This window comes from Colletotrichum chrysophilum (assembly GCF_026319265.1).
Source record: "Colletotrichum chrysophilum strain AFK26 chromosome Unknown scaffold_220, whole genome shotgun sequence".
NCBI classification, from domain to species: Eukaryota; Fungi; Ascomycota; class Sordariomycetes; order Glomerellales; family Glomerellaceae; genus Colletotrichum; species Colletotrichum chrysophilum.
In genome coordinates this window covers 41,654-59,952 of record NW_026517507.1, presented here as the reverse complement: position 1 = coordinate 59,952, position 18,299 = coordinate 41,654, and the positions used below count along the sequence as shown (strand labels likewise).

The window sequence follows — 18,299 nt, the reverse complement described above, 5'->3', positions numbered from 1 at the left end:
CCGCCGTCCTCGCGGATGCCCAACACCGCCAACGCGCCGATCATCGCGCTCTCCTTCTGGCTCTGCTTGTACGGGTCCTCGATGATGGCGATGATGGCGTCCAAACACATCCTCTCGACCTCCTCCGCCTGCGCGGCCTGCCTGCTGCTGACGTCCGCCGCGACACGGCTGGTGAACGCATCCCACAACGACCCCTGACGTATGGTGAACCGATACGGCGGCCGCTCGTGGTCCGGCCACTCGTCCATGCGGAACCATATGCTCACCATCTTGCGCCAAACCTCCTTGTACCGCTGCCACGTGTCGTCCTCCATGCGGTTGTCGAACGGCCGCACTGGCTTCTGGCTGATCTCCTTCCGCTCCGCCTCAAACAACACATCATGCCCGACCTTGTGCGGTGCTGCTGTTGCGCGTGCCTTGTCGGCGACGCTGTTGAACACGGCCCACACGAACCGTAACGTCTCCTCGCCGTCCTCGATCGGTCGCGTGGCCTCCTGTAACTGCGTCTTGTTCAACCCTTCCAAATCCCTCGTCCACCCGACGCGGTACAACCACCCGTTCGGCTCCAACTTTTCGTCTACTATACTAACCTCCTCGCGCGCGTCGGCCTCGAACCGCTTCTCTTGGTTCTCGTGCAACGCGACGAACCACGCCGTGTTATCCGTCCCCGGCTCTGGTGGCTCGCTTTGAACGGCCATCCCTAACCCCCGCCCGACCTCGAACCACCGGCTCCCGGCGCGCGATGGGAAAAACCGCTGGCACGGCACCCCCGTCGTCCACGGTAAATCCCTTGCTACCGTGGCCCTCTTACGCACATTGCCCCCCTTCTGCCAATCATTGTGCCATCCGTGCTCGGCCCGGCAATGCCTTTGGATGACTTGTGGCCGCCGGCACATATACGGACACTCTGCGCATCGTATGCCGTCCGCCTTCGGTGCCGCAATGTGTGGGATGGGTGGCGTGCTTGGGTCTGGATACTGCAATGTGGCTAAATCGGCTTGGGTGCGGACAATCCTTGGGATACTGCGGATGGCCTCTGCGATATGGGATCTGCTGGCGACGGGGATCTCTCGGTGATGTATCCTCAAATGTGACAATACTTCATCGGCAACCACGGCAAACTGGCATACCCTACAAATCACAATGGCATACTGGGGATTATGGACGAACGGCTCCATCCCAATGACTTGTGCTGGGGGATGAATAACGATGAATCTATTCTGCTGTTAATGGCTTGTTAAATGGCTTCCTCCTATGCTAAATACTAACATTACCTGCCTCCTGAAACTATTTACTTCTAACCTGTCTCTGCATCCTGCCCCCTTCAATCATCTTCTCCTGCTGGGTGGTGTGTGATCTGATTCGCTGGATGGCGCGCTCTTCCCAACTCGATGGGTCCGTGCGTGCCCAATCACCAACAACATCCCAATTTCCTCCTCATACGAAACCGACCTGTTCCTCCTGTTACATACATCGAGTACCTTTGAAAATATACCTCTGACTGGATATATATGATGGCTTTTGATGCATCCTACTTTCGTTTATTTTGGGGCTGAAAATTACAATGAACTCTACTACCCTATTTTCAATGAACCCTACCCCATGCCTTCGCGGGCCCACTTTAATTTGGCTGGCCGTTTCAATGAACTCTACTCAAGTTCATCGTGGACGTGATGTTAGCGGTTTTAACAGCGGTTTAGTTAGCGGTCTCAAAAACAATTAAACAGCGGTTTTATTAGCGGTTTTATTAGCGGTCTCAAAAACAATTAAACAGCGGTTTTATTAGCGGTTTTATTAGCGATCTCAAAAACAATTAAACAGCGGTTTTATCAGCGGTTCAATTAGCGGTCTCAAAAACAATTAAACAGCGGTTTTATCAGCGGTTTAGTTAGCGGTTTCAAAAACAATTAAACAGCGGTTTTATTAGCGGTTTTATTAGCGGTCTCAAAAACAATTAAACAGCGGTTTTATCAGCGGTTTTATTTGCGGTTTTATTATCGGTCTTAAAAACAGTTAAACAGCGGTTTTAACAGCGGTTTTATTAGCGGTCTCAAAAACAATTAAACAGCGGTTTTAATAGCGGTTTTATTGGCGGTCTAATTAGCAGTCTTCACAACACCTTAAACTCCCTTTAGTAGAATGTTATATAATAGTTTTCCTATAACCCTTATAACAATAAAAATATAATTTAAAATACTTTTTTTTATTTACTTAATTTAATTAAACTTATCTTTATTCTTATTTTAATTTACTATCTCATCTTTATATACATAGTTTATTATTCCTTATATAAACTTTAATCCATTTTAGTATCTCTCATATTTCTTTATAATTATTATCTTTACTATATTATAACTAACCTAATATTTTTATTCTCTACTCTAACTTAACTCTTACCCTAATTAGTCTTTTTCTCTATTTAATAGTAAACTCTCCCCCTTTAACTCTAACCCTAATTTAGTAGCTTTTAATCTAAAACTATATACCTCTTATCTCTTTTAAAATTTACTATATTTTAATAAGTTTCTTTTTACTATTTATATTACATCTCTATATAATAATTCTAATATAACTATAATACCTTTATTCTATTCTCTCTTTACTATTCTTTTAAAGTGAGTATTTATTAATACTTTTTTATATATAGTCACTCTTTTCTACTCTACTTTTATTAAACTTTAACCCTTTAGTTATCTTTAATATTCCTTATTAATAGTAATTATATCATATTCTATTTATCTATTATTCTCTCTAAAGCTGTTTTCTTTTTAATATATCTAAAAAACCCACTCTTGCTCTTTATCTAGCTCACACTGTAATAAGTATGTTAACTGGCAAAGCCGGCTGCTCTCAAGCCCACCCCATTGTATACGGCCCCCGAGCCACTGATAGAACCGGCTCTGGCCCTCGTCCTCTTGCTCTCTAAAGCTGACCCCTTCCGCCTCCATTGCCTCCTCCGTCACACCGCTCCACTGCGCCTCCGGCAGCCTGGCTATGCTGGCCGAGAACAACCCTACGAGCGTGCGGCTGAACTGGCATATAGCCCCCTTAAGTCGACGGAACCTGCCTCCATCCTCTGCCTCCGCCTCCCACCGCGCGCATACGTCTTGCGGGAGACCGCAGTTGAAGCATCCTGAGAACCGCTCGAATCGCTTCTTACTGAACATCTCCCGCTCCACCAGCTGCACCCTCTCCTGGATTTGTCTCCACTCGTCTGCCTCCCTCCGTGGGCACTGCTCGAACTCGTGGCCGTCTTCCTCCTCTCCGGAGCATAATAAACACTTTCCGCACTGTTGGTATATCCTGCGTAGAAAGCTATCAACTTCCTCGCTCTCCCTCATCATCTCCTGGGACACTTGCCATCGCCCAACCTGCATCTGTCGCTCCTGTCTGTGAAATGCTGCCTGGCCTGCTGTGTCGTTGCCTCTACTACCCTTCTCATCGTCGTCTCGCTCCTTATCCCCTAAAGACCACCCTCGGCAGACGTCGCAAAGCTCTTCTCCATCCTCACACCCAAACCGGTCTGTCCGTCCGTCCATTACGCGGTCCAACACAACCCGCCGGCACTCGTCCACTACCACCCGGTCCAACGCTTGCCTGCCCTGCAGTTGCGCGATGAAGTCCCTGAACCCCTTCGTAATGGCCGACTCGGGCGTCACGAACACGATCGATGCCGCCTGGTTGTTCTTCCGGCTCTGCCACACGTGCGATGTGATGCCCGCCCTGACGCAGCGCATGTGCATGTCCGTCCGGAGCGCCACCAGCGGCGTGATCACCACCGTGACCCCGTCTGGCGAGCAGAACGCCGGCAGCATGAACGACACGCTCTTCCCGCCCCCCGTGCCCATGACCTGGACGACGGGGCTGTGGCCGTTGGCGATGGCGAGCACCGCCTGCCGCTGGTTGCCACGGAACTCGCTCGACTCGTCGCCCGTCATCTGCCTCAGTTGTCCCGTGAAGTCGGCCCGCCTCAGCCGCTCGAACCGTCGGAGCCTTGCCTCGAGCCGCGGTCCGTCGTATGCTTCTGCTTTCCGCTTCGTCCCTACCCCGCCGCCCGCCGTCCCGCGGTCTTCCGCCCCGAAACCCAAGAACCGATGCCACTGCCGGCTGACCTGACGGAACTGCTGCCGCTTCGCCGCGAGCCCGCTGCCGAACTGCATGAGCTCCCGTGCGTAGATCATGCCCGCCAATCGCGTGCTGTGTCCCGCTTGCAAGTCCCACGCGCTGTCTCCGAGCTCGTCGTCCTCGTCGTCCCCGTTGCCGCCTGCCCTGCCATCTTCCCTCTCCCGCCCGAAAGCCTCATTTAGATACCGGTTGGCGATTCCGATCGCGATATGCCGCCACATGCTCACGTTGACCTGGTTCCCGAGCAGCCGTGCGCTGGTACGCTGCATGATACGACGTGCCCGGTCCGTCGTCCATGTGCGCTCCTCCTTCCAGCTCCACGCTCCCACGTCCTCTTCGTCTGCTGGCCCTGCTCCCTCACCTGCGTTGCTATTGCCCGTCATGCTCTCCGCGTCCGCGTCTCTGGCCGCTGATGCCGTCCCTGACGCCTGTTGTACTGTTTCGTCCGCCCATAAGAACGCGCTATACCGGCCTGATCCCGTCGTGATCCCCTCGACCTCTTGCCAGAACGGCAAGACGAGCCATAGATACCACACCAGTAGCTCGCCCACCTCCCTCGGCAGATATCGATGGATCACCTTGGCGCTGCTGGTCGCCCGGTAGCCCTTGTGATACGCCGTCACGAAGCACGCCATCTTGTCGTGGATGAACACGTTACGGACCCCTCCGTTGGCCGTGTTCACCATCCGGAGTCCTCCCATCTCTGTTGCCCGTCCCGGCTGCCCCCCGAGCGTATGCAGCAGCATCCACAGACGCTCGCGGAACTGCTCGAACGTATGCTTATACTCCCTGGTCGCACCCGGTTGGAATGCCGGACCGTCCTCTCCGGAGCTCTCCAGTCCCCACCGGCGCCTCATGGCGGCTGAGCCGGCTATTCGGTGGAACAGCCAGCCGTCCGCCTTTCGAACCCACTCGTTACGGTCGTCCGAGATGAATGAGTAGCCCGCCTTGGTCTCGCTGTGGTCGTCTGAGATGGACGCCCATGGGATGTCCGGCAGCCGTCCTGTTGGCTCTACTTCCGTGCCGTCTGGCCCGTCCGTCATCGTCAGCTCCGCCAGCAACCCCCGCGCTTCCCGCACAAGCTCGTGTAACGCATCCGATAGCTGGCCCATCGTGAATTGTACCCGTCTATACGACACACGATCCCCGACCCAGTCGATCACGCCGGCCGACGCCGTGTTGAACTGGATATGCATGCCGTACGTGCGCGTCTCCAAGATCCAGTCCATCGGCGTCGGCTCCGCGTCCTTGTCACCCGAAGTCCGCGTCATGAAGCGCCGTACCTTCCTCCGCACGTGCTGGAACAAGCTTGTCGCCCCGTCTTCGGCCGCGTCCTGTCCGATGTCTTCCGCCAGCCGCGCTACCTCGTCGCGCCGCTCCGAGCACGCCTGCTGTATGACCAGCATACGGGCGACCTTGACGACTGCCGAGTACTTGCCCGTGTAGTCTCTGATGTCCACCCATCCGCCGTCTTCCGAGATGCCCATGACGGCCAAAGCGCTGATTAAAGCGTTGTCGTAGTGGCTTGCTTTGAGTTGATGGTCCAGCATTGCCATGAGCATTCTTAGCCCTGCCTGTTCCCTCTCCTGCTGTGGTATACGGGCTGCGTCGGTATCCGCTGCTTCGGCGAGCTGCTCAAACCGGTCCCACGTATCCTCCTGTTGCGTCGTGAGCTTATACGGCGGCCGTTCCTCATCCGTCATCTCCTGTGTGCGGAACCAGATACAGAGCAGCACTCGCCACACGTCCTTATACCTCGTCCACGTATCCTCCTCCATGCGGTTGTCGAATGGCCGTCTCGGCTTGACGTGGGCCTCGCTCCGCTGCGCCTCAAATAGCACGGCGTGTCCGACGGTGTTGGGCCCTGATGCGGCCCGCGACTGGTCCAGCACCGTACTGACCGTCTCCCACATCCGCTGTAGTGTCGTCTCTTCCTCCCGAATAGCTTCTGTTGTCTTAAAGAGCGTATTGGCGTCTAGCCCACGTAGATGCTCGGCCCATCCGACGCGGTGGAGCCATGGGTTGGGTTCGAGCTTCTCGCTAGTTACACGTATGATCTCGTTGTTGCTCGTCTTCACCCTGTCCGCCTGGATCTGTCGTAGCTGTAGAATGCGGTCGACGGCTTCCTGCGATGCGGTTTTGTTGTTGATGGATTGCTGTTGGGCCTCGGCGTGTGCTGGGATGCTGGCCACTTCAAACCATCGTTTTCCACCTCGTGAGACACAAAATCTCTGGCAATGAATACCTGTAGCCCATGGCACCTCCCGTGTCTCCTCCGACTTCTTCTTCATATTGCCACCTCTCTTATTGTCGTTTACCCATCCATGTTTTTCCCGGCAGTGCCCTTGGATCGTGCGTATCCGGCGGCATATATAGCCGCAATCATTACATCGCATACCATCCGTGATGGGTGGCTTAATAGAAGCAACTGGGCTGCTTGTTGGCGGTGGATACTGGAGCTGACTGAGCTCGGCCTGGCTCTGGATACAGCCACTTAACGACTGTGTGATCTCTGCGATTTGAGCCCTCTTGGCTGGGCAAATTAGTGGATGATGGCGTTTGAGATGGGTAGTAACTTCATTAGTGACAACTGCAAATTGGCATTCTGTACATATAAGCAATGAGAACTGGGAGTTAAATGTAAATGGGTCCATAATGGTATGTCTAGTAGTATAGTTAGTAGTGCAATTAGATTGAATAGATAATCTAGTATGAGATGAATCTGTTGTTTGTATTTAATGTTAACTGGGTGACTATGTCTCTTCTGAGTTGGGGAATGAGCAAGCTGACTAATGCCGGCTAGCCTAAATACGTTAGATAGAAGAAGCATAGACCACACTTCATCACAACACCTCAGAAAGATAGAAGACTTTATTAATTCTTTATTATTTAGTAGTATCTATAAAAAAGCTAGGATTTAAGATAGTAAATATTCTAACCCTAACGTTTTAGTGCATCTATGGTTCTTATATTTTAGAGCTAAAAAGAGCATCGGTTCTTACAACAGTAAAAGCAACGGTTCTTACCCCCTGTCTTCATCGCCCCACTTTTCATTTTGGTGAGGTTTTCAACGGATGTTACTATCATCCTTCGTGTTCAGTAGGTTAGGTTTTCAACGGATGTTACTATCATCCTTCGTGTTCAGTAGGTTAGGAAGAATCTCGGAGAACATCTTACGACAGAGCATACACCTAATGCTAGACTGATGCTTCGCTGCCTTGGTTAGTACGAGCAGCCACGAGAAAGTATAGGCCATTCGGTGTCGCTAGAGTGGTCAGGACAAACAAATTCAACTTGTTCCCACGAAGGGAAATACTCAGACTATATTTTGTGAACTCGTTCCGTTGATGCCTTTCTAGTCTTTCTTCCCATATTGATTTTCCCTCTATCTTGTACGCCTTCATTTTTGTTTCTTTTCTCTCTCCTTCGGCCTTCGGCCCTATATAGCATCAAGCGGATGTTCTTCTAATTTTTCTGAGAAGCTCTGTTGCTCGAATGCTCCTTTGGACGTTGCGGCTATGTCCCCGTTCGTGAGGTTACCTGAGAAGGTTTAAGCATCAACCTATGTAAGCTTTTCAAGATTGTATCGGCCGCTTGCTCCACGATATTCCTGCAGTCTTCAGCTTCTTAATGAACGACACAATATGATCGGGGTGTACAACGCACAGCTACAATTTGAGACCAGCCATCTTCCGATAGAGATTATCTGTTACGACCCGTTATGCAAGGATAACAATTGACCGACCCACCCAGGCGTCAGGCGGCTAGGACAGGACCTTTGTACTGCAGGATCACGGGAACAGCGGGGACTCACTCGGAATACGAAAGAACTAGGATACAGGTCACGTGATGATAAGGAATGAGCATAGATAAGGGACCCACAATGAGCGCTCGGTGGATACGGAAATGAGCGCTCATCCCACTCTAGAATGAGCGCTCATGGCAACACGGAAAACAGCGCTCATGAACAGCAGAATCAGTCAGATAGGAAACCTGTATATAGTATGACCTGAGCCCGGCTCAAGGTCAAACTTCCATAGCTCTTCAGCAATCAACTTGTGATTATCACCACCGATACTTTCAGCTCATCTTCACTGCGAATTACTTGTTGAGTCTAAGACTGATCACCTTAGCCTCTGAAGACTTGATCTACTACAGCCTACGACCTACGACCTATGACCACGACCCCAGTGTACTGTTTAAAACGTCAATCCCCAACTTCTGTTAGCAGACCCTACTGTCGGATAGCTGACCGTAACATTATCATTATCGAGGAGCAAGCATGGATATCGTAGTCGCCAGATATGTCTGCGTTGTTTGTTTGCGTGGTTACATCAGTCCCTCCCCAACGATGCAAACATCTGAACACAAGCTAGACGTTACTGTCAGCTTTCCAACAGGAGGGTCTGCTTGTTACGACCGCTACAGTTGGTCACTGTAGGATTGTAACTATATAGTGCAGAACAGGGGATAATGACAACGGATTTGTCAAATTACTTGTTGAGCCTAAGATTGATCACCTTAGCCTCCGGAGATCTGATCTACTACAGCCTACGACCTACGACCTAAGAACACGACCCCAGTGTACCGTTACAGCGTTTCAACCCCCAGCTTCTGTTAGCAGACCCTACTGTCGGATAGCTGACCGTAACACCTAATAAGATTGTCACGGTCTATGGACCGGTGTTCGGCCTTCGGCAAAACCCTCAGCCACGACTCATTGGACCCACCAAATCCAATGACGCATTTGCTAGAAGATTCTAGGAATATCGACAAGGTCAATGGCAAGTTCATAAGAGTGCCCAGGAAATAGGGAGGATACGGTTCTGTTTCCTGTTCTTCAAGAAGATTCATTGTACTCGTAGTAGTAGGTTAGACCAACGGCATCGACCTTGTCCTAGACCCTTACAAAGATGATCTAAAACAGCGTTAGCGTTAGCGAAGATAGTATCAGCTGAGATAAGTTGCGATTCCTAGTTGCCCAGCCGTAAGTGTTAGCAGGAGAAACCCCACCCACCCTAAATCCTAAATGTGTTTAATACTAGTGTTCTTATAGGTTGTGGCCGGATAGGGACAGACTTAGGGCGTTTATAGAGGTGGAGATGTTGTTGATGAGCTTTATCTGTCAACTCGCCACAGAAGCTACGGCCGTCACTACAGCAACCTATAGTGTGCATTGTAGCAATGGTGTTCACTCTGGTTTTAACGATCTATCTAATTTTCCCCTCCTAACCTGCTCTCAACCTCGCCTTGTTCGTACCTTTCAGGGATATCAGCTAATAATCAAATGACCTAGCGCGACCACTGCCGAACTAGAATATGTTGTCTAGCGGCATGGCGGATGTTCTGCGGAGCATCCCCCGCCCCCCTCGACGCGGGGGCGTGGAGGGGCTTGGGGCACGATGCTGATTTGCTTGTGCGTGAACGTTGGGAACGGCCGTGGCAATCTTATATCGACTTTCTTGCCGGGCTTCCGTGGCACGACGATCCCTTCGTCCGCCATGAACTGCTTGCACCCCCACGTTAGGCGACCCTCTTGGTTAACGACTTCACCGCCACCACAGGGGTTTTGAGCTGTATGATAGGCTTATTAGTACGACGTCGACTATGGAACATACACTAGGACAGGTATAAACTCACGGCCCGCGACGCCTGTCCGGCCCCCTCTACCATAGGCCACGATGCGGATGGAGCGTCGGTGACTCCCAGCTTGCTGCGAGGTATCGCTGTCTAAATAGTACTAAGGAGGTGTTAAGACGAAGGAGTCGGTAATTGGCGTGTTTATCAGTGGGAAGGACTTGGTAGCAGAGGGAGCAGGACCTACCTGGTGAACAGCGAAAATCTCCGCACAGCCGGCCTCGGTTCGATGCTTCTGGTTAACCGGGACATTCTTTTGGCTCTGTAGTCTGGCTTGGCACCGGTCAAGGGCAGCGACGACTCGTGGTTTGGGATGCCGAGGGCCGTAGCCGTACAGAGAAGGGCCGTCTCCCTTCTGGCTAGACGAGATAAAGATGTTGTTTTCGACGGCCATAACAGCTATCATGGCGGGCTGGTCCTGTGCCCTGATGTGATCAGCGTTAAACTTGGCCTGCATTTGGGTATAAGCTAGATCAGCAAGCCCATAGAGTTGGTCGTCGTTGAAAAGTGTTGTGGTGTCTCTAGTGAAGGTGAGCTTAGAGGAGTAAAGAATATGCTGCTCTTTGTCCCGGGCATGTTTGTCAAGTTTGAGGCCGAGATCCTGAGCTGCGATACTCTGGAAGAGAGTGAAGAGCACAAGGAGGCCAGACAGCCTGGCCACCCAGCCCTGAGATGCAGGAGACGACATTTCAAAAGACAACCCAGTCGGAGACGGTAGTTTGATAAGCGCGACGTGTGGCTTGCTGAGGGACATATGATTTGGTAGCAATAGGCCAGCAAATAGCGGGAGAGAAACTGGCTGTGATAAGTACTTCTGTGTCCGGTCGAAGAGCCTCCTAACCCTCTCAATGGCTGTTCCCTACAGAACGAGACGGTTCCACCCGGCAGAGCCGAGAGGACGTAAAGAGATACAGATGGTATATGTAATGATAGACGGATGGACCGGTCGCAGCCGTCATCGGCCTGTGATCATGGATGCTCCCTTCTGACAGCTTTTGCTCTGCGCCGGTAGAGGCACGCGCTCAACCGCGCCCAATCTTTGTGTAGACCTTAACTGCGTCAAGATGGGTCTAACCGGCTCTCCTGGCTCGGAGAGTTCACACTGCTGTAGGTGTGGATCCTGCGGGAACAGCGATACATGGTACAGCTTAACGGTCCAGGCGCTTAGACCCCCTGGAGAATGCTGGTTCGGACTAGCGGTCTATGCTCCGTAGTTAATTTATGTATCCACCTTACCGGCATTGAGTCGACCGGAATCGCCGAGGCCGAACAAAGCAGGCACGCACGACTTCATAAGTTCTCTCAGGCTGCGGTGGCTTGTAGATCGCCTCTGGCAGGCCAGGCGCGGACTGAAGGTAGACGCGTAAGAGAACGAGGTTGCTGACGAGGCCTCCGTTGGAACTGAGTTCTTCACACGTTGACACCCAGACAAACGTTTTTGTTACAGTCAGCTACTCAACAGTAGGGTCTGCTAACAGAAGTTGGGGATTAACGTTAAAACAGTACACTTAGATCGTGGTCGTAAAGCCGTAGACGGTAGAAGATCAGGACTCTGGAGGCTAAGTTGATCAGTCTTAGACTTAACAGATAATTCGCAGTGGAGGTAGGCTTGAAACTATCCGGAGGATGAATACAAGTTGATTGCTGAAGAGATATCGAAGTCTGACCATGAGCCGAGCCCAGGTCATACGATATACAGGTTAAATTCTGAACCGCGTTCCCTTGTATAAGTGATCACCTTGGTGCATGAGGTGATCGCGATGAGTTGGCATTGCCAACTGATCACTGAGCGCTCCTTGCTGCGCTCCACTGCTCGTTCTTACCTTATCATCACATGACCTGTACCATAGTTCTTCTGTTCCTGATTCAGTCCCTGTTGTTCCCGTGCTTCTACAGTACAAATGTCCTTTCCTAGCCGCCCGACGCCCAGGTAGGTCGGTCAATTGTTATCCTTGCATAACGGGTCCACATCCAGTTCCTTGTAAACGATAATTCGCAACCCGGCAGTTCGGCAGATCCGCGCTCGGGTTGATCGCACCCGATAGGCCGCAAGGATGATGTGGTTTGCGCGAGTTGGACACATTGGGGTCTTTGAAGCTGAACCGAGACACTGGGCTGAGTATGTGTTAAACAATAGGTTCGAAATTTTAGAAGAGCGTTGATGGGGGGGGGGGGGGGGGGGGGGGGGGTTACTGGGACTACTAACCCTGCATAACCCGAACGCATGTGCCGATATATTGGCTTCACTGCGTATGCGCGGGAAAATCTTTACCTACACAGTTATTGCCCATCATACTGACCGGCTTAAATACATTTTATCAAGCCCAGAGTAAACATGTTCGTTTCCAGGTTTGGGCTAACCATATCATTTGCTTCGTTTTCTTTCACCGAGGCTTCCGCGCATAACACTCATTTAGAGACAAGTACTAAGCTTTTGGGTTAGGTTGAGGATAACAGTGCCTCTGACCAATGAGACTGTGGCTAGATGATTCATCACCTAGGTATGTTACAGCAGGTGAACACTCAGTTACCGACCTGCTACGCTCAGTGCCATCTCGTCGCAACGTCATAGTGAATTTAAGTACAGTCCTTCCGTTCCAAGTAAGTTCCTGTTGTTCGCACGATCCTATCATCTGATTGCCCTGTTGTAAGCCGCCCGACGTCCGAGTTAGGGCGGTCGATTCCTTGTCTTCACCTTCGGATTTGGTATCAACGCGGAATTCTTCGTCATATAGCAAGCTGAATTTCATCCCCTGCGCAAAATCCAGTATCATAGCTACCCCTGCTACACCAGTAGAATCGAGAGATAGCTGGATGATTAACCCTGTCACCTCAAAAGAATAACAGGGCCATGAGCAAAACGAAGGGGGGAACCCCTCTATGAGCAACCCATGGCGACAGGCCGCCTGTCGATCCCTGTTAGATCACCATATCACATATTTATGTGTGCACAGAGGTTGATACGTAGAATCAGACCTTTAGCATCCTTTTCGTCGAAGACAAGAAGCTTCATAGCAACAACAGCGCCACCAAGATGAATGCTAGCGGATGAGGCGATGTCGGTCACGCTACCACTAGCACTATCTGTGGTCACATCAGTGACTCCAGAGACTATTCTCATCGCAAAGTGAAATACAGCATGCTGCAGTGTGGCTCAAGGGCCCCGCGCGCTGCTCAAAGTTAGTGTCAATAATCTTGCCTTTCGTCTTCACATTAGTGAGCTTGTTAAAGGAAGTTTGAGGTGCCTCTTTAGCTAACGGATCGACAGTTCAACAACATAGTTAACAATGAGAATACCGGAGTAACCGGGCAACGGTGGTAACGACGTGGATCTTGAACTTTGAGTTCTTCGCGCGCTGGCTTAGACCGCCGTGGGGTTCCTCGGGTTCGGGATTCAGGATAACCTTAGTATCGCTAGCCTTGACATGCTCAGGGTCCCCTAGCAAGTGGACTCGATGGCTAGGTTAAAGCTAAAGGAAGAAGCCAAGTCGTGGGGGACCTCCTGAATAGCCACGGAGGTATATATCCCATGGGCATAGGGGAGGCGGCCACACCACACAGATGGCGTCAAGGCCTGCAAGGAAGGCAGGCATGGAGAGCTTCGTTTTAAGACAGTGGATGGACTTGATAGCTTCTGTAGATATTGCGGTCTAATGTGTAGAGTGAAAGTAATAACTAGTCATGGTGTCGAATCGGTTTGATAGCGATGAGTAAAAAGGAAAGCTGTGAAGAAGGCGATAAGTTTTGCTGTTGAGGCTAGAGCCTACGTTTGTGTTAGGGGTGGCATGGACGTATAAAGTTGTTACTGAAAGACGAGCCCGAACGAGCAGATAATATAGGGTAGGAAAGATGAGGAAATGCCTCGAGCCTCAAACCTAGGTCGACATTTCTGTTTCATACTCCACTCTCTCAGTATCTTGCATGAAGCGTGCCATCACCGCCGAGGCGACGGATAACGTAATTGGATAGGAACCCGAAATCCCGGAACTTCGAGATCGAAGGGAGTTACCGAGTGAACACCAGAATGTCTGACGTTAGAGGACGTGTGGGAAAGGTGAGAAGACACCTGATATCGAGGGAGAAGGTCCGTAACAACGTTGAATGATAAGCACATACTAGTGAACTGGAGAATGAAGAAGGGCTAGCAGGGGTCGAGGTAGGCGGCACATATCAAAGGGGAGGAGCGAGGGGGGGCGGAAAGGTACGATAACTACGGTCGAAACCGAGTAAGAGGCAACATGTCAAAATGAATCTATTATGAGTGTGCTGTTATAACCGCCCAAGACCTTAGAGGTTCGGTTTTCTGTTATCAAGTTTGAGGGTCAGGATTGACTTGATTGAACGACTATGCCTTCATAGTTGATCAATTGACTAGCTGACTGATTAGTTGATTCATTATTGAACAGGACTTGGCAGGTTTACCTGCCCTCAGGGCGGGGGAGCGGGGCGCTGGTTTCCTCTGGTCTTTGTATTGCTGTGGCGGACCTTGTGGTACTGGAACTTAACAATGCTATTCTAGCCCGTCTAGTGGGTAACAACAGGCAGCGTTGGCCGAATGGTCCCACTTACGCTTTTGGTGGCGGTTTTAATAGGTTTGACCTAAAGCCATCGCCAACGTTGTGTTAGCCACTCCGCATCTTCCTCTATATCCTGCTAGATCGGCAGCAAAGTTGCTCTACATAAACGGCCGCTCCCAACGCCTCGTCACGAAATTGCCCCCCCCCCCCCCCCCCTCTCTTCCCCCCCAGGGCCCTAGTAACACGTACAACTTGTCCCAACCCTTCCTCCCCTCTTCCGTCATCATGCGGATGATGCTGCTGAACAGCGTGTGAGATCCATCCGCCAGCCAGTGGCGATACTGCTCGACGAAGCCCTCCACGGCCTCGACACTGATCGCGTTAGCGTCTCCGTCGATCGCCTCACCCTCGAAGAAGTGCTCCAGAATGATGATCCGCCCACATCAGATGATGCCGGCCAGTTGCTGTGTGAAGCTTGCAGGCTTGCGCTAACCGAAGCTGCTTCCGGACGCCTGGTTGAAGCGTCTTCAACTGCTGCCGCCGCCTGTGGGGTCTAGTATGCCGAGCACGGCGGTGAAGTGAATCAGGAGGTTTGCGAATATGTGGACGGCCACCTTCTGCTTGAGGCTTGCGACGAGGAACTTATATACCTGTGTGTCGAGTGTGCGGCTATGTGCCGGAAGCTCCTCGTCGTCGCTGCTCCCACGGCGGCGGCGGTGACGGCTTACTGGCTCCGGGATGCCGTCATCCCCTCTGCCCTCCTGTCCAGTTTGCCCGAGTCGCTCTCACTGGCACGTCTACCTGTCCCGTTGAAGAGGGACCGGGAGGTGGTCGCATGGACGTTATGACGGCTCGGTCCCCCGCCACCACGCCCTCACGAAGTAGCAGAGGTACCTCGTCAGGAAGCCGACCTTGCGGGGGACGCCTTCCGACACTGGAGACAGCCGGCGCTGTTTCTCACGTTGGCCGTCGTCCCATACCACCCTGCGTGCGGCGTCCGAGATGGGGCCCATGCCGGCTTTGAAGAGCTGCAAGAAGTCGAAGCCGTTAAGGTGGTCGGCCTATCCCACAACCCAGACCCAGGCCGACTGCTAGTTAATGTCGCCTGTAGTGAGTATTATCCGGCCCCACCGTTCGTCCTCCGCCGCCATTATGCTTTGCCGGCTCACTAGCCGGTCTCCAAGCACGTCGTGGCCGTCCCCTCCTCCTGTGCCGACCTCCTCCTCGGGGCTGTCGGGGCTGACGACCCAGTAAGGAGCGTACCGACCCTGGGACAGTGTTTGGAGCCCCGCGGCGCTGCGGGAGTCGTGCTGAGTCCTTTGGGTACGGAGCGTTGGGAGCTTCCGGCTGATGGTCCGGAAGGAGCACCTCACCCAGCTGAAGCCGTCTAGGACAGACAGTGTCCGGCAGGCATGTGGGTCTTCGAGCTCCGCAAGACATGCCGCCGACAGTGCCAGGTTGACTACCGACCGGAGGGTCTCGCCCTTCAGCTGGTGAACCCGGCGGAAATGGGTCTCTATCGCCTTGTCGGGGCGGAGGGCCTGACGGCAGGGGATGCATGCGGCGATGTGTGGTCTGTTGATGAACGTGAGGTATGTGCTGGCATTGACCTCGGCCTGCCTCGGGAAGCCCAGGAGGTCGATCTCGTCACTCATGTCGACCATCTATCCGTATAATGGCTGCTGGCTGAACCGTACCCTCGCACACAATTAGTCGTCCCGTGGGGTTTGTTATAGCTCTGTCTGGCTGGGGACGGAAGAAAATATGAGGAGTATCGGGTGAACTGTATATGATACTTAGTTATTTGATAGGGTAGTGTTTCGTAATACATATTCCTTAACTGTGTAACATAGGCTGGAGGCTTGTCCGTGCTGTAAGGCGATGTGTGTCTCTTCGACGTTGTTGGTTTTATAGATTATAAATATGCACGATGCACTGCTTTGTGTTGGATGTGTTGGATGTTGTGAGGTACATATGCGTATAACGGGTCTTACCATAGAACTGCAGGGCAATCTGACGCTGTCGTTGTCGGAAGGAAGGATATTTATGTTTCTATGTTTCCCACCTCAGTTACCCGAGTGATGCTAGCCGTCTCCTCACCAATCATGTTACAAGTTGTGCCCAGGGTGGTCAGTTCAAGGTTTGGAGTGCATGGGTCTGCGGTCGATAGGGAGATGAGCTTCCATTCCATTAAGCGCCGTGTCTGCTCCAACTAAAACAAAATAATCGAGGGGACTCCGTTACCCCAATTGCCTAGAGAGAAGAGCCTACGTATGTCTAACTAACTTTCTAAACCGTCATCGGCAACGTTTACTATTATCATTAGTAGTTTATACTTCGCCCAGTTCGTAAGCCCCTACATGACCCACGGCTATAATACACGCACATAAGCTTCTTCTACCGGTTTCCTTTCGTTCGCTGAAAGTTGCTCGGCATATCGGTGGGTTCGCCGTGCTTTATACCTAAGCCTTCGAACCTGATATCCTTCCTGCCTGCTTGTAGTTAGTTCTCTGCTTCCCTTTCTGCTTCCCTTTGATTCGTTCAACTGCACGTGGCTATGTGTGTGTGTGTGTAGTGTCGTAGGCGGCATTATGGGCACGTTATTGTATTTATCTAGACAAGATTCGCATCGGAATCGAACGAAGGCGCAGCAGCTAATAACGAGGTAGAACGTGTCTATTGCGCCGGGCTGTGCCGTCCCCTTATCTAACTGCGTCTTTTTATTAATCGGTGATTGCTATGAATGAAATGACGCGCATGCTGCTTGCTCAACGCTCCTCTACTTGAGTCTCTCTTCAGGAGGGGAGCCAGCCGGCTGGGTGATTGGGACGGACGGGGGGGACTATTGCTGGGTCGTTTGTTTGCCCTGCTTGCCTGGGCTCGTCCGGATACGCAGCCCCCCTAGCGTCTTACCCCACCCTACGGCTACCTGAACTTACCCTAACTCTACCCTAACCCTGACGCTCCCCCTCACGGTAATCTGCGAGAAACCTCGAGCCACCCGACCCCGACCGCAGCCGCCCGAAGCGGTATTCTGCCCGATTACCGCCCGGCATGGCGGGCACACACAGATGGCCTCAGCGCTCGTATGGCAAGCCGTTGTCATACCCAGTCGTTTAGCCCGGTCATTTAGCCCGGTCGTTGTGGTCATCGTCAATATCTGCCAATCAGCCGTCGAAGCCGAGGAGCGAATTGACCGCCTCATTGCGCTACGATACGAACGCAGCTTCTGTCTAGGCAGTCACCGGAGCGCCCGAAGCATGTGGAGCTGGTCATTGCGCCTCAATTTCGGCGTCCGAGGAAAGGCTAGATCCGGCCGGCGCGGACGAAAAAGGTGCTGTGGTACGGCGATGACCGGGTCTCCGACGGTAGCGCCGGCCACGGGGTTCCCGAGGGAAGAGAATGGATAAGGTTGTGATCGGCCCGCTTCCCTGGTCCCCCGTATATTGCTGGTCGCCTTCATACTCTCGGCCTTGCCGTGTGGGACACTTCGGAGCGTGATTCACGGGAACCTGGACAGAGCTGACCCCTGTGATCCCGTCTGTCCCTGCAGAGCTATCAGCGAACCTAACGGCATGTGGCGGAGGGAAGGAAGTTGCAGTGCCGCAATGGAGCACGGGTACGGCTCACTTCATGACTCTAAGCGCTGCCCAGGGGTAGACCTGGTGCTCCTGGCTAGGTTGATGGAGGATTCGAGCGATATCCTAAGTAATGCAGCGCGTATATCGTCTTGGATTTCTCCACCACATGTGTTATATTATACCTCTTCAGCGTGGTGCCGGTACGTTTCATGTGAGACATAGTGAAAGTGGGCTGTACGACTGAATACCGGAGGCAAAAGTCATATTTTGATCCCAAATCATGAATCAGGACCACCTTTCACACATCAGTGAAGGCCATATATGTCCACACGATCCCAATACAACTATCGCCTCGAGGCTCACCATCAAGCTTTGGCGATTTCTTCACGTCTTTCCCTTACTCGCCGCTATCAAACTGATTCAACGCCACCACTGGACA

At 52.1% G+C, this 18,299-nt stretch overlaps 4 protein-coding genes across 4 annotated transcripts; all 4 read right to left on the bottom strand.

Annotated features, from left to right (window-relative positions):
• Positions 1–33: 33 nt before the first annotated feature.
• On the bottom strand, positions 34–698 carry COL26b_013320 (uncharacterized protein; the record flags this gene model as incomplete). Its single annotated transcript, XM_053185939.1, has 1 exon — positions 34–698. A coding segment is annotated over one exon (665 nt), but the record flags the coding sequence as incomplete, so codon positions are not given.
• A 2,079-nt stretch (positions 699–2,777) lies between these two features.
• Positions 2,778–6,416, bottom strand: COL26b_013319 (uncharacterized protein; the record flags this gene model as incomplete). Its single annotated transcript, XM_053185938.1, has 2 exons — positions 2,778–6,301; positions 6,371–6,416. 2 exons carry the CDS (start codon positions 6,414–6,416, stop codon positions 2,778–2,780), a joined length of 3,570 nt encoding a protein of 1,189 aa, XP_053030121.1.
• A 3,449-nt stretch (positions 6,417–9,865) lies between these two features.
• Positions 9,866–10,450, bottom strand: COL26b_013318 (uncharacterized protein; the record flags this gene model as incomplete). Its single annotated transcript, XM_053185937.1, has 1 exon — positions 9,866–10,450. One exon carries the CDS (start codon positions 10,448–10,450, stop codon positions 9,866–9,868), a length of 585 nt encoding a protein of 194 aa, XP_053030120.1.
• Positions 10,451–15,370: 4,920 nt separating this feature from the next.
• On the bottom strand, positions 15,371–15,943 carry COL26b_013317 (uncharacterized protein; the record flags this gene model as incomplete). The annotated part of the gene is made up of 1 exon (XM_053185936.1): positions 15,371–15,943. The coding sequence occupies one exon, from the start codon at positions 15,941–15,943 to the stop codon at positions 15,371–15,373; it is 573 nt and encodes a 190-aa protein (XP_053030119.1).
• Positions 15,944–18,299: the final 2,356 nt, after the last annotated feature.